Source organism: Budorcas taxicolor, chromosome Y, assembly GCF_023091745.1.
Source record: "Budorcas taxicolor isolate Tak-1 chromosome Y, Takin1.1, whole genome shotgun sequence".
Taxonomy (NCBI): Eukaryota; Metazoa; Chordata; class Mammalia; order Artiodactyla; family Bovidae; genus Budorcas; species Budorcas taxicolor.
Genome location: NC_068936.1, coordinates 1,150,414 through 1,166,830, shown reverse-complemented (window position 1 = coordinate 1,166,830; position 16,417 = coordinate 1,150,414). Strand labels below are relative to the sequence as shown.

General features: G+C 34.8%; 1 protein-coding gene across 1 annotated transcript in view; it reads left to right on the top strand.

Annotated features, from left to right (window-relative positions):
- Positions 1 to 16,417, top strand: part of LOC128071014 (lysine-specific demethylase 6A-like) — a 174,441-nt gene that overhangs the window by 78,198 nt on the left and 79,826 nt on the right. Inside the window, exons 5-7 of the mRNA XM_052664012.1 lie at positions 531 to 589; positions 5,848 to 5,968; positions 14,874 to 14,928. Coding sequence (XP_052519972.1) covers positions 531 to 589; positions 5,848 to 5,968; positions 14,874 to 14,928 — 235 coding nt within the window. The remainder of the gene's footprint in view (positions 1 to 530; positions 590 to 5,847; positions 5,969 to 14,873; positions 14,929 to 16,417) is intronic.

The window sequence follows — 16,417 nt, the reverse complement described above, 5'->3', positions numbered from 1 at the left end:
TATCCATTTTCCCTACCATCATTTTTAAAGAGATAAAGAGTCTACCCCTTTGCAGTTAGGTATTTTTTGCTCCCCTGTGAAAAATTAGTTGACCATAATATGTGGATTTCATTCTGTATTCTTGATTTTGTTCTTTCAGTCTCTGTGCTATTATTTTTATAGTGCCTATTACCATACTGTTGTTAATTAGTACAGTATCATAGTGTGGTTTGAAATCAGGAAATGTGATTCCTTCAACTTCATCCTCATTCTCTGGATTGCTGTGACTATTTGGAACAAATTTCTGGTTTCACAGGTGTTTTTAGGAGTTGAAAAAATTGTTTTCAACATAATGAGCTTAATGAAACAAAATATTTCTTCAGGGTTTTTGGCTTCTGCATTACCTGTTGGTTCATAAATTCAGTGTTTCTTCTCATTATTCTGTAATATAGGATAGAATTTTTAGAACTGATGAGCATCTTATGTTCTATATTTCTTCTTAATAACATGAACAATAAACAAAAGCTTTTAAATGATTTTTTTTTTAACAGAATGCTGCATTTTTATATGGCCTTGGTTTGGTTTACTTCTATTACAATGCATTTCACTGGTAAGTTGACTTACATCAGATCTTTTCCCTCTGTGTGTGTATGTAAGCACATATAAATGACCAGCACATTAAATATTTTAGTGTCAGTAAATTCTCATCTCATTAGTAGCATATTTTCCTTTGTAGATTCAAATCAAGTTTAGCCATCATTCCCTTCAGTCAGCATATTTGCTGACTTGATTATAAATTATCCATCTTCCTCAGTAGGAATAATGATACCTTTTCAGTATTGAGGATTAACTGTGATAGTAATATGTAAGATTTTATAAACTGCAAACAGGATACTTTTTTGGTTTTGTCCTTTTAACATTTTCGTTTAAGTACTATAAGAATTCAAAGAAAGGTAAATGAGTATACAACTAGTGTTTACAACCATGTCCTGTAGGTCATTCTGAATATTTAATACAGAGTTGTTTAATATACATTGACCAGTATTTGTTACGGTTTCACAAAGGTGAAGAAACATTTAGCTTTTAGTTGTATGACTTGCCTACATAATATTTACCTTCTTGGCTTTTTGGTGAATTAATTTTTTCATGTTCTGAAGTTTGCTGCATAAACCTCTGGATAATCTATAGATGTTACAGCACTTTTAAAAATGAACTATATTTCTTACCTAGGAATATGTCTCTTAAAAAAGATCACTTAACTTAAGAGATAACATAAACATATGTTTAACAGGTGTTAAACATAATTCACTTATCTTTTATTTTGAATCCTATTTGAAATTGATTGTGAGTTGGGACGATTTTAAGGTCTGTAAATTCCCTGAAAATCCTTTTTACACAACTTAAAAATTTGAACTTTAGAAGTAGAAAAGATCTTAGAGATCATTTAAATTTTAAAATTTTGTTGAGAAGGAAAATAATATATGTTCATTTTTATTTAGTTTTTCTTAATCATTTATTTAGTATTGGAAGGAGGCTTCATGTTCAAGATGATAATAATTTAAAACATATTCCATACTTAAAAAAAAAAAGATTTTTTTTTTTCTCCCTCTTCTTTCCTTTCTGCCTCCCTCCCTTTCTTCTTTTCTTCTAACAAAACTGTTATTGGCATTGGATTCATGAACTTACTTATGGTCAGTTACAAATGGGAAGAGGATAGATGGTTATGGAAGCTAGCAGTAGGACTTACAAGGTTTTTAGTGAGATATGTTTAGAAGTAAGCTACACCAAATGGAATAATTTGCTGTACTTTGTCCTATAAAGATGGAAAAATGGATATTTAAAAATCATCCCTTGCAGTTTTGCACATACAGTCATTTTAGCTAGTCAGAACAAATGTAGGTAAAATCCAGTATAAGACTTAGAACAAAGAACTATAAGTTTTCAAAATAGAGAAGTGTGACTTACAGTGAAAAGTTTTCAGGTACTTAAGATAACTCATGAACTCTGTTAGAGTGAAGATAAGAATGTAAAGTCATGAGCGATAAATCTGTAGATTCAAAATGCTCATTACTTGATAAATGTATGACAGAGTTAAATTAATGTGAAAGATGATTATGGATTATAACAACTTATCTTTATATGATGTCTGTGTGTTTCCCAGAGAAAACCTTCTTTTTGAAGTACTTGTTTTTGCAGTAAATGTATATATAACCACAGAATTTGAGAAGTAGAATTTTGACTGTAACAAAGCTTACTAAATTGTGATATGACTGCTATAGACGTTATTTTATAATATAAAGAGGACTGACTTTGGAAATAGTTACAGTCCTAATAGTGATTTTAGAGGTTTTGAGAGAATAATTGAGATTCAAAATAGACTCTTTGTGTCTCTTGTCATACTTATTTTTGGAGAAGTAATAATTCACATATTCCAAGTACTTATAAGACACTTACTCCTTGGAAGAAAAGTTATGAGCAACCTAGGTAGCATATTGAAAATCAGAGACATTACTTTGCCAACAAAGGTCCGTCTAGTCAAGGCTATGGTTTTTCCAGTGGTCAGGTATGGATGTGAGAGTTGGACTGTGAAGAAGGCTTAGCACTGAAGAGTTGATGCTTTTGAACTGTGGTTTTGGAGAAGACTCTGAGAGTCCCTTGGACTGCAAGGAGATCCAACCAGTCCATTCTGAAGGTGATCAGCCCTGGGATTTCTTTGGAGGGAATGATGCTAAAGTTGAAGCTCCAGTACTTTGGCTACCTCACGTGAAGAGCTGACTCATTGGAAAAGACTCTGATGCTGGGAGGGATTGGGGGCAGAAGGAGAAGGGGACGACTGAGGATGAGATGGCTGGATGGCATCACTGATTCAATGGACGTGAATCTGAGTGAACTCAGGGAGATGGTGATGGACAGAGAGGCCCCGTGTGCTGCGATTCATGGGGTCGCAAAGAGTAGGACACGACTGAGTGACTGAACTGAACTGAACTGAAGTACTTAAAAAATATTTCCAACTTATCTGGATTTTTCTGCATTAATAATAAAGACCTGTTAATATGACAGAGTAGTCAAGGTAGAATAGATATAGAGCATGATAGACAAAAGAAGATTGAAGTTGATTACGAAAATTAGAAACAGTTCCATAAACATGGATCCTTGACTTATGATAGTGGTAGCACTCCATTGCCGTGAGGGCAAGAGTATTTTTTCCACAGATCATTCGGTACACTAGTAATCCCATACTGCAAAAAAAATTACTAGTCCCTTTCTGAGTCATACTGTATTTAAAATAGATTCCAAGCAGAATGTAAAGTGTGATAGGTAAAAGTAAGCCTTATAAATCATGTCAAATCCCAAATCACATCCCTTTCGATTATACAGTGGAAATGAGAAATAGATTCAAGGGATTAGATATGATAGAGTACCTGAAGAACTATGGGCAGAGGTTTGGGACATTGTGCAGCAGGCAGTGATCAAGACCATCCCCAAGAAAAAGAAATGCAAAAAGGCAAAATGGTTGTCTGAGGTGGACTTACTATGTATATACACACACAGTATATAGCAGAGAAGAGAAGTGAAAGGGAAAGTAGAAAAGGAAAGATATATCCATTTAAATGCAGGGTTCCAGATAGTAGCAAGGAGAGATAAGAAAGCCTTATTCAGTGATACATGCAGAGAAATAGAGGAAAACAATAAGTTGAGAAAGACTAGAAATCTCTTCAAGAAAATTAGAGATACCAAGGGAACATTTCATGCAAAGATGGGCACAATAAAGGACAGAAATGGTATGGACCTAACAGAAGCAGAAGATATTAAGAAGAAGTGGCAAGAATACACAGAAGAACTGTGCAAGAAAGATCTTCATGATCCATATAATCACGATGGTGCAGTCGCTCACCTAGAACCAGACATCCTGGAATGTGATGTCAGTGGGCCTTAGGAAGCATCATTACAAATAAAGCTAGTGGAGGTGATGGATTTCCAGTTGAGCTATTTCAAATCCTGAAAGATGATGCTGTGAAAGTGCTGCACTCAGTATGTCAGCAAATTTGGAAAACTCAGCAGTGGCCACGAGACTGGGAAAGGTCAGATTTCATTCCAGTCCCAAGGTGGGGCAATGCCAAAGAATGCTCAAACTGCTACACAACTAAAGTCATCTCACCTGATAACAAAGTGAAGTGAAGTCGCTCAGTTGTGTCCGACTCTGCGACCCTATGGACTGTACCCTACCAGGCTCCTCTGTCCGTGGGATTTTCCAGGCAATAGTACTGGAGTGGATTGTCATTTCCTTCTCCAGTGATAACAAAGTAATGCTTAAAATTCTTCGAGCCAGTCTTCAATGGTATGTGAACTAAGAACTTCCAGATGTTCAAGCTGGATTTAGAAAAAGCAGAGGAACCAGAGATCCAATTGCCAACATCCATTGGATCATAGAAAAAGCAAGAGAGTTCCAGAAGAACATACTTCTTTTTTATTGACTGTGCCAAAGCCTTTGACTATGTGGATCACAACAAACTGGAAAATTCTGAAAGAGATGGGAATACCAGACACCTGACCTGCCTCTTGAGAAATCTGTGTTCAGTTTAGGAAGCAGTAGTTAGAACTAGCCAGTGAAACAACAGACTGGTTCCAAATAGGAAAAGGAGTACATCCAGGCTGTATATTGTCACCTGCTTATTTAACTTCTGTGCAGAGTACATCATGAGAAACACTGGGCTACAGAGAGCAGAAGCTGGAATCAAGACTGCCAGGAGAAATATCAATAATGTCAGATATGCAGATGCCACCACCCTTATGGCAGAAAGTGAAGAAGAACTAAAGAGCCTCTTGATGAATGTTAAACAGGAGAGTGAAAAAGTTGGCTTAAAGCTCAGCATTCAGAAAACTAAGATCATGGCATCTGGTCCCACCACTTCATGGCAAATAGATAGAGAAATAATGGAAATATCAGAGACTCTTTGGTGGGGGGGGGGGCTCCATAAGCACTGCAGATGGTGACTGCAGCCATTAAAAGCCGCTTACTCCTTGGGAGAAAAGTTATGACCAACCTAGACAACATACTAAAAAGCAGAGACATTACATTGCCAACTAAGGTCTGTCTGTTCAAAGTTATGGCTTTTCCAGTAGTCATATATAGATGTGAGAGTTGGACTATAAAGACAGCTGAGCACTGAAGAATTAATGCTTTTGAACTATGGTGTTGGAGAACTCTTGAGAGTCCCTTGGTTAGTGAGGAGATCCAACCAGTCCATCCTAAAGGAAATAAATCCTGACTATTCATTGGAAGGACTGATGCTGAAGCTGAAGCTCCAGTACTTTGACCACCTGATGCGAAGAACTGACTCATTTGAAATGACCCATATGCTGGGAAAGATGGAAGGCCAGAGGAGGAGGGGACAACAGAGGATGAGATGGTTGGATATTATCACCGACTCAATGGACATGAGTTTGAGTAAACTCAGAGTTGCTGATGGTTAGGGAGGCCTGGCATGCTGCAGTCCTGGGATCGCAAAGAGTAGGACGCTGCTGAGTGATTGAACTGAACTGAAGCCTTCTAAAAGTAGACTTATATGGAGCAGTATAGAACAAGATTAATCTTCTTACCTTCATGTCATTCTCATATTGTCTTCTCTGAGTTGTTTCAGAGAATTTTAATTGGTTATTTACATAGAAAAGTTAATGAATTTATTTTACAGTTTTGCCAAATGATGTGAGGAGTTAGAGGAGTTTTCTAATATATTGTACTATTCGTTTACAGTGTTTTAAACTTGGCATTTGTTTTTAAATTGTATAATCGTTGTATTTTCTGTAGTCCCTAGGCAAATATAGTTAATATTAATCTTATACTTTCTTCCATTTGTATTCTTCAAGGGCAATTAAAGCATTTCAAGAGGTGCTTTATGTTGAGCCCAGCTTTTGTCGAGCAAAGGAGATTCATTTACGACTTGGGCTTATGTTCAAAGTGAACACAGACTATGAATCTAGTTTAAAGGTAGGTGGTTGGGGCTTTTCCTAGATATGCACTGCTTCATATTTGTGTGTGTGTGTGTTCGTTTTAAATGTTACAAAGTGTTGAGAAGTGTTAGAATTTATATTACTATTATTAGAAAATGAGAGAGTTTAGAATATGAACTTAAAGGAAATAAAGAGTTGGATTTCAAGGTACAAATTAGACAGAGTGCTAATATTTACAGGAAAACTTTTTAGTGCTTTAGATTATTGTATACTTTAACAAAATGTAAATACTGATGTTTTTGATTAGTTGATACTGATCTTTATTTATTTCATCGGAGTATATGTAAAACAGTTTCCAGTATGTGACTAGCCACTATAGACATAGAGAGTTGGTTAGTGATGCTGTCTTGGGATTGAAGTATTGACTATTATTTTGTGTGTCTGATTAGAAATCTGCCTACTTTTAATAGCATATGTCATCACAAAAGTATTTAATAGATGTATTTATCTTTTAACAGTTCTGGACTGCTTGGTAAATATGAACATCATTTGAAAAAACAACATAATTGTTAAATGTTTTTTATGTTATTAGGAATTTGTCACTGTTTAATTTTTTTTTTTGGAATTTCTGGGTTTGTGCTGTCGTTTTATGCTTTCCAAGGTTTAAATGGGAATGAGACTTCCCTATGTGTCAGCATTGCTCTTTGAAAAAATTCAGCTTTCTGGAGAAAAGCATGTAGTTTTGAGAATTTATGATTTTCTAGAATGTTTGGTCTTCCCCCCATAGCGATATATTCCAGACTACCTTAATTACAAAGGTGGTGTGCATATGTGCATCTGACATAAAGCTGAACTCAATAACAAGGAAAATGTGAAATAAAGGTTACCTAGATAGCATATTCAAAAGCAGAGACATTACTTTGCCAACAAAGGTTCATCTAGTCACAGCTATGGTTTTTCCAGTGGACATGTATGGATGTGAAAGTTGGACTGTGAAGAAAGCTGAGCGCTGAAGAGTTGATGCTTTTGAATTGTGGTGTTGGAGAACGCTCATGAGAGTCCCTTGGACTGCAAGGAGATCCAACCAGTCCATTCTAAAGCAGATCAGTCCTGGGTGTTCTTTGGAAGGACTGATGCTAAAGCTGAAACTCCAATACTTTGGCCACCTAATGTGAAGAGTTGACTCATTGGAAAAGACTCCGATGCTGGGAGGGATTGGGAGCAGGAGGAAAAGGGGATGATGGAGGATGAGATGGCTGGATGGCATCACCAACTCGATGGATGTGAGTCTGAGTGAACTCTAGGAGTTGGTGATGGACAGGGAAGCCTGGCGTGCTGTAATTCATGGGGTTGCAAAGAGTCAGACAGGTCTGAGCGACTAAACTGAACTAAATAACTAATGTAAGGTTTTCCTTACTACTAACCTCAAGGTTAGTGGTTTGGCAGAGCTTGATGAACTCAGAAAACAGTTTATAGTTTAGATTTATTACAGTGAAAATACAAATAAAAAATTTCAAAGGAAAAGATGACAAAGACAGTCAAGAGTGCCAAAGTTCACTGTCATAAGTCATTACAGTCATGTAGATAGCACTTTATTCTCCCTGAAATGATGTTTAGTTTCATACCAGGAGTATTGCCAGCCAGAGAAGTTCACCAAGCATTTCCAGGGTTTTGCTCTTTTCGACTGAGTGTATATTTGTGTATAATATTGAACTTTGGTATAGATAGAGCCATCTGACTGGCCTTAGTTTTAGTGACGTTGAACTGACCCCATTAGTTCTCCATAATGTATAATATTGTTAGAATAAAATATCTTGATCACTCAAGGCCCTATGTATTCAAAGGTATACTTGTAAGGCAGGATATGCTAAAGGCTTTACAAAGTCTCAGAAGTTTCTTAATGCTAGAGCTTTCTTTTGTATGTGCAAGTGCAGACCAGCTGAGTAAATTCCTTTCTGGATTCATACTCATTTAACTCCTTAATTCTTTCAGGTTTTAAAATACTAAATTCCTCAGCCTTTGTTGGCAGTTTATGGGTTTATATAGGAGTGATCCTGAGGGCATACAGAAATTCAGCCAAGAACATTGCAAGTAGACTGTAAAGAATTTAGATCAAATGCAGGTCAAATATAAATGTAGCTGAGGAATAAGTCCAGGGTTAAACACAGTTGGTTCAGAGAATGAGATTGGGTTTATCAGTTATTTTCTGTCAAGATTAGAATATAGTTTATCAAACTGTATCCTGTAGGGGTCAGTGGATTTAAAATGTAACTACAACTATCACATCTTCTATACTTTAACTCCTTTTACTTATACACTCAAAGTGTTTACATTAACCTATCAAAAATGCTTACGTTTCACAGGAGAAAATAAGTTAAATATGGTGTAATTTTTCGTAACATGTTATCATACAGCCTTTTATGTGCTTTGTGAAAAGATATTGGACAGCAAAAGAAAATTGGCAGTATGTGAACTGTCCTTTACTTGGGCAGAGTAAAGTTAGATAATGTTCACTGCTTTATAGAAAGTGTTTTTGCTTTCTCATGTATAGTAGAACTAGTTTTATATGCACTTTTTTTATTATGTTAGTTGTTCACTCATGTCCAACTCTGCCATGCCATGGACTCCTCTGTCTATGGCAACTATACTGTAGTGGGTTGCCATTCCTGTCTCCAGTGGATGTTTTTGACACCGGGATATAACACTGGGTCTTCTGAATTGCAGGTGGATTGTTTTACCTTGTAAGCCACCAGGGAAGCTCATTTAGATCAAGAGTAAGAGACCTTCAAAGGATGCCAATTTTAGCAAAAAAATTCAGGGGTATGCATTTCTTCCTGCCTGTGCCAATTTTGCCCTATTTTAAACTTCTGACAACTTCCTAAAAGTCATTTCTATGAAAACAGAATGTTAGGATGCTTTTATAAGTTTTAGGTGTATACCATAGTGTTAGAGTATTTTTATAGATTATACCTCATTAGAAGTTAAGATAATGGCTGTAAATATATCCTTGTTGCTTATCTCTTCAAAGCATCCCTCTGATGTGCTCAAGTCCACCTATCCTTCTCCCCTTTGGTAACCACTAGTTTGTTTCCTATAAAAATGAGTCTTCTTTCATTTTACGATATATTTGCTTATGAAAAGTGAAAGTGAAGTTGCTCAGTCGTGTCTGACTCTTTGAGACCCCATGGACTATAGCCTACCAGGCTCCTCCGTCCATGGAGTTGTCCAGGCAAGAGTACTGGAGTGGGTTACCATTTCTTTCTCCAGGGATCTTCTCAACACAGAGGTTGAACCCAAATCTCCCACACTGCAGGTGGTCACTTTGCCTTCTGAGCCACCTGGAATGCCCATATTTGTTTATAATATTTTTAAAATTACACTATATAAGTGACACTATACAGTGTTTGTCTTTCTCCAGCTTATTTCACTAAGTACAGTATTCTCTAGATCTGTCCACATTGTTGGAAATGGCATTACTTTATTCCTTTTTTGGCTAACTAGGATATATATGTATTACTATTGTTCATTCGCTTTGATGTAGCCCCATGTGCTTATTTTTCACTTTTGTTGCTTTTGCTTTTGGTATCAGGAATTGTCAAGATTTGCAACAGTACTGTTGTTATAAAATATTTAACATTTTATGTTGTTTGAGATTTGTTTTAGAATAGTAATGCATTTTCCTGCTGCTTTGAAAGTTTGTGGAAATTTTTTTTGCCTTTAGGATTGTGAATACAATTTAATTGTGAGATTAAATGTAGATGGGCATTTCAAATTATACAAATCTTGTAACTTTTTGGAGTTTTACTGTAATAATAATTAAATACTGTCATCTTGGAAATGTATTTCTTTTAAGGGCAATTTACTTCTTTAGATGACTTTGTTATCTCAGATTACTGTTAGTATGTTTTCAAGATCAATTAGACTTAAAAATGTACTATGGTATGTAGTGGAACTGTTACACTTGTCTTTCTGTTAGAGGAAAGCAGTTACTAAATATATTTTTTTAAATAAAATATATATTTTAAAATAGATTTGACTTGCCTCTGGTAGCACAGTTAGGATATGTATTTAGTTCTGCAGAATGGATGAAAATGAAAGCACTATTCAAAGTTTAAATATTGGTTATTCCTAAGTAAGAAATGTTTTCCTGTTTTGGATTTTATTATAACTTAAAAATTTTAGAACATAGTCAATAATCATGCAATTGAAAAACAAACAAGTAGAGTCACAGAAGTAGATGACAAAACTATGGTTTCAGGCAAGGGATGGGAATTTACTTTTGGAGGTTGGGGTTGACATTTACATGCTACTGTGTATAAAATGTGCTACATGAAGCACAAGCTGGAATGAAGATTGCCAGGAGAAATATCAATAACCTCAGATATGCAGATGACACCACCCTTATGGCAGAAAGTGAAGAGGAGCTAAAAAGCCTCTTGATGAAAGTGAAAGAGGAGAGTGAAAAAGTTGGCTTAAAGCTCAACATTCAGAAAACTAAGATCATGGCATCTGGTCCCATCACTTCATGGGAAATAGATGGGGAAACAGTGGAAACAGTGTCAGACTTTAATTTTTTGGACTCCAGAATCACTGCAGATGGTGATTGCAACCATGAAATTAAAAGACGCTTACTCCTTGGAAGGAAAGTTATGACCGACCTAGATAGCATATTCAAAAGCAGAGACATTATTTTGCCAACTAAGGTCCGTCTAGTCAAAGCTACGGTTTTTCCAGTAGGCACATATGGATGTGAGAGTTGGACTGTGAAGAAGGCTGAGTGCCGAAGAATTGATGCTTTTGAACTGTGGTGTTGGAGAAGACTCTTGAGAGTCCCTTGGATAGCAAGGAGATCCAACCAGTCCATTCTAAAAGAAATCAGTCCTGGGTGTTCGTTGTAAGGACTGATGTTGAAGGTGAAGTAGCAATACTTTGGCCACCGGATGCGAAGAACTGACTGTTTGAAAAGACCCTGATGCTGGGAAAGATTGAAGGCAGGAGGAGAAGGGAACGACAGAGGATGAGATAGTTGGATGGCATCACTGACTCAATAGAGATGAGTTTGAGTAAACTCCAGTAGTTGGTGATGGACAGGTAGGCCTGGCATGCTGGAGTCCATCGGGTTGCAAAGAGCTGGACACAACTGAATGACTGAACTGAACTGATATATAAAATAGGTAATTAACAAGGATAGTTAACAAGGAAACTGTGCTCAGTACTTTGTAATGACATATGTAAAAAGAAATCTAAAAAAGAATGGATGTGTGTATAGGTATAACTGAGTCACTTTGCTACACTCGTAAAACTAAACATTGTAAAGCATCTACCGTAAAAATATTTGAATTTGAAAAATGGTACAGAGAGCTGACATATACCCATCAAATGATTTTACTGAGAGATTGTATCTGACATAACTATATCTTACCACAACCAAGGTTGGGCATTGATTAAGGTCAAAACTTTCTTTCTTTTTTTTTTTTTTTGGCAGTGTTGTATCCTCTGCATTGTTTTGTACACTTTTGACTATGTTTATAGAAGAAATATGGAGAAGGAAATGAAAGACCACTCCAGTGTTCCTGCCTGGAGAGTCCCACAGACTGATGAGCTTGGCAGGCTGTAGTCCATGGGGTCTCAAAGAGTCAGACACAATTGAGCAACTGAGCATAGAAGAAATAATGCATTTACTGTATAAGGGCCACATGCATCTTAATAAATTAATACATTTCAGCATATGTTTTATATAAGTTTTAAAAATGGTCTAATGCTGGCCTAAATTTTCTGCAGTATTGTTTTTAAATTATTTTATTGTGCTTAAATATTTTATGTGTTTAAAAATACATTGAACTATATTGTTTTATTAATGTACTTCTGGCTGTGCTGGGTCTTTGTTGCTACATAGGCTTTTCTCTAGTTGCATTGAGCAGTGGCCTCTGTGTTGTTGCATGAGATTTTCACTGTGGCAGCTTGTCTTGCAGAGCTCAGGTTGTAGAGCACACAAGCTTCAGTAGCTGCAGTTCTTGGGCTATAGAGCAAAGGCTTTAGTTGTGATGCATGAGTTTAGTTGCTTCACGACACGTGCAGTTTTCCAGAGATAGAACCTGCATCTCCTACATTGGCACACAGGTGCTTTACCCAGGAAGCCATCAACTTCATTTCAAATGTACAATTTAGCAACACTAATTATGTTTACAGTGTTGTATAACCATCATCAGTATTCATTTCCCACAATTATTAATGTCCTTTATAGGAACTTCTATACATGTTAAATAATAATTTCCTTTCCCCTCAGCTTCTGATTCTCTTATAGTCTACTTTCTAACTCTATGAACTTGACAGTTTTGGTTACCTGATGTAAGTGGAATCAGACAGTATTATGTCTAGTTCTTTTAGGTAAGCTTAATGTTGCTAGGGTTCATTTGTGTTCTTGAATGTATAGAATTTCTTTTTTATGGCAAATAATGTTCTATTTCATGTGTGTTACAGGGCTTTCATCCGTTCATCTGTTGATGAACTTTTTGGTTTTTCCATTTTTTGGAAAATTGTGAATAATGTTACTGTGACTGTTGACGTAAAAGTGTTTGTTTGACTCTCTTTTTTCAGTTCTTTTAAAAATGTAATTAGGAGTCTGATTTCTGAATTGTATATTTAACTTTGTGAGGATTTTTATAGTTTTCACACTGAGTGCACATTTTACATTCTCATCAGCAGTGCACTGGGGTCATAGAATCTCTCTACATCTTGCTGAAGCCTCTTTTCCATTATTTATAAAGATAATAACCATCCTAATGGAAATGAATTGATCTTATCTTTATTTTTTTTTAATTTGGACGTTGCCTTCTGCAAATTGACCATTTGCCTTCTTTTAAGAAGTGTACACCAAAGTCCTTTGCCCAGGTTTGAATTGCATTCTTTGATTTTTCTTGTTGAGTTGGTATCTTTCTGTAATCTGGGTATTAATCCATTATAAAAGCTATGATTTCAGATGTTTTCTCCCGGTAATAGTTTTCTTTGATATACAAAAGTTTTTAATTTTTAAGAATCTTAGTCTGTTTTTCGGAGAAGGCAATGGCACCCCACTCCAGTACTCTTGCCTGGAAAATCCCATGGATGGAGGAGCCTGGTGGGCTGCAGTCCATGAGGTCGCAAAGAGTTGGACATGACTGAGTGACTTCACTTTCAGTTTTCACTTTCATGCGTTAGAGAAGGAAATGGCAGCCCACTGCAGTGTTCTTTCCTGGAGAATCCCAGGGACGGGGGAGTGTGGTGGGCTGCCATCTATGGGGTCGCACAGAGTCGGACACGACTGAAGCGACTTAGCAGCAGTCTGTTTTTATTGTTGCCTGTGCCTTTGGGATCCACCAGCACCATTTTCACACTTCTCAGAGCTTTATAGTTTTAGTACTTCATGTTTACTTGTAAGATATCAGTCTGCCTTCATTCTTTTCCATGTAACTATTTCAGAACTACCATGTTGAAAAAGTTGTGCTATTAAAGGTGTATGAGCATAACAGGCTGCTTGTACCACCTACAGTGTTCTTCCAAATGATTCTTTTTATAACCAATCTTTTGACACAGTATCAGGTAACAGACAATTTGGTTGTTAATTATAGCTTGCTGAAGAAGCTTAGCTGTGTCCTTTGGATGATTCCACCTTGATACTCTGAAGAAATGTGGTCCTAAAACTTCCTGATGAAGAATGCTTTTCACAAACAAGATATTTTTTAGATTACATGTCCATCTTGGTGTTTAAAATTTTAGTATGGCTATCACAATTTTAGATTTACAAATTATATAAAGGAAAGGCATTTTATGTTGACTTTTAAAATAATTTATTCTTTGGTTATTTAATCTTATTACAGTTGATAATTGAAAAATTAATGAAGGCTCTGAAAATTGTGTATTTCTGAGAATAATTTATAGAATGGTTGGTAGGAGTCTCTTCTTTCTCATTTAACTTAAAAAATTCAGTTGCCTGTGGTATCTTAAGTAGTTAGTATAACCCTGACATTTATATTGATAATTAATACAGATATTAGTTACTCAGTGTTTTAATCACAGCTAGTATTTTCATGTTTTAATGTTATTTATGTTTTAAGTAAAAACTCTGTAGACAGATACATGTGAGTTGTATATATATATTTGACATATAAAGTATTAAAGTATTAAAATGTTTTACATTTACTATTATATTAATTAATACTAGTTAGTAATTAATTTGTAAGTAATGTTTCTTTTATGTACCTGTTCTGCTTTACACATATTAGTATACATCTAACATGATTCTCTAGATATATATTTATTTGCACTGTACATAGCCTTATTCAGTTAAGAAGTAGAGTATTTTAATGTTTCATGAATGATCCTATATGCTTTACACTATTTACGTACCTTTATAACGGACAACTATATTTTCCAGATTAATTTCAGTGTGGATTATAGCTTTCTAATGTCTTAAAATACAGTGATAGTGAAGAATAAATAAAAACCTATATGACTTATACTTTAAGAGATTTCTGATAGTATTTTTTCATTTCAAAAGTCCACAGTTCATTTTAAGGTAACCATTGATGTTTTAAAAGATACCAGTGGATTTCATGGTTCTTTAATACACTGACCTGAAACAAATCTCACTTAAATATTTCTGTAACTGACTTTTTATCATTCCTCTATACTGAAATTTCTTTCTTTTTTATAATAAACATAGATATAAGATACATTGGTAAAGACAGTTTTTCCCCCAGAAAAGCTTCCCATAGAAACAACTTGAAAACACTTCATTTCCACAATAGATTGTGAGGAATAGTTGTTTTTTGTTAGCTATTATAGTTCAGTTATATAAATAACATGATTTCATGCCACATGTCACAATGATAAAGTCTAAATATAAATGTTGACTTTATGCATTTCTAAATTTAGTTCACTAATATCTGTACTTTTTCTTACAGCATTTTCAGTTAGCTTTGATTGACTCTAATCCCTGTACTTTATCCAGTGTTGAAAGTAAGTATGTTAGTTTTTTTGTCTTTTTGAGGAATAGCATATCCATGAGACATTTCATATTATGAATTTGAATACCTTTTCAAATATCCTTTGTTTGTTTTGGTTATTGAAGACAAGAATGGGAGAGCACAAACCTGATTCAGACAATTTAACATAGTTGATCAGCATAATTTTTGATAAGTACAAAAATGTTCTGTGAGTATTAAAATAGTCACTGTTCTGTTTTCATACTCAGAGAATAAAAATACAGAACAGTAACATATAATGAGTATTTACTTCGTGCTCACTGTAATGACTGATATTATTTAAATGCTCAGTATAATAAAGCATTATTATCTTGTCATGTCTGTTTTTAACCTGTAAATTATTTCTTTTTTCTTTTAATTTCTTTGAGACTTTATGTATTCCACAGGCCATTATTATTCTTTGACTCTCTTAGCCTGTGCTTATGAAATTAGGATGATCAAAGCATTCAAAGAAAGAAAAGTTTTAAAGAAAAAACAAACTGGCAATTGTGTTTTTGTTTATGAATAAAGTACAGATTTATAATTTTTTTAACATTAATTCATTTTGTTTTCAAACTGGAAAGATGCATGTTCCAGTCAATATTTTTGAGAACAATTAGGTGATATAAAACTTTCATTAGATTATTATCCTTCAGGATAGTATTTATTCTTAACATCCTGAAAATAATTCTTGTAATAAAGTTTAAATTTTAAGACTTTTGGCAGTGTTATCATTGTTTTAGTATATGTATTAGAAAATTTTCATGTCATGTATTTTCCTGGTTAAGTATTTATACTCGTTTTCCAAAGTATGTTTAAGAATGAAGTGAGAGATTTTCCCCTTTATGAGATATGACACGAGCACCTCATGGGATTACGAGGCCAGATACATAGGACCTGAGACTCAATTGGTAGGCTGTTCATAAGGGTTTACTGTGCCAGTTGGATGATCTTTTCTTTTTTGTTATCTTATTAGATAGATACAAAGATGAGGAAAATGGCATATAGGTTACCTTTCTCCTTATTTTTACCTAATTTACATTCCCTTAAATAATGGAGTGGGATGAAATTTTTATTAACTGAATTTGACCTTATGTTGGAAAATGACAATGAGGACAAAGAAAATTACTTAACCTGTTATATAAAGAGATTATTTTTGTATGTGAAGCTTCTAAAATTTTATAAATTGTATTTGGTTGTTTAGTTATTGTGATAGTATTTTTTCTCTAAACATATTTTCATTCTCTCCTATGGATGTTTTGTTAGCTTATAATAACATGTAACCACAAACATAGATCAGCAACTTTGTATCCATAAGTTATTTGATTTTAGAGTTAATTAGAATATTTTAAGATAATTTTTCAGTTCTCTGTAGGAAATTATTTTTATTGAATGTAGTATTGAATAATCTGGATATCGAGAAGTTTTTTGAAAGCAAGGGAATTTATTAAAGAGATAGTTTTCCAGGCCTTCATACCCGAGTC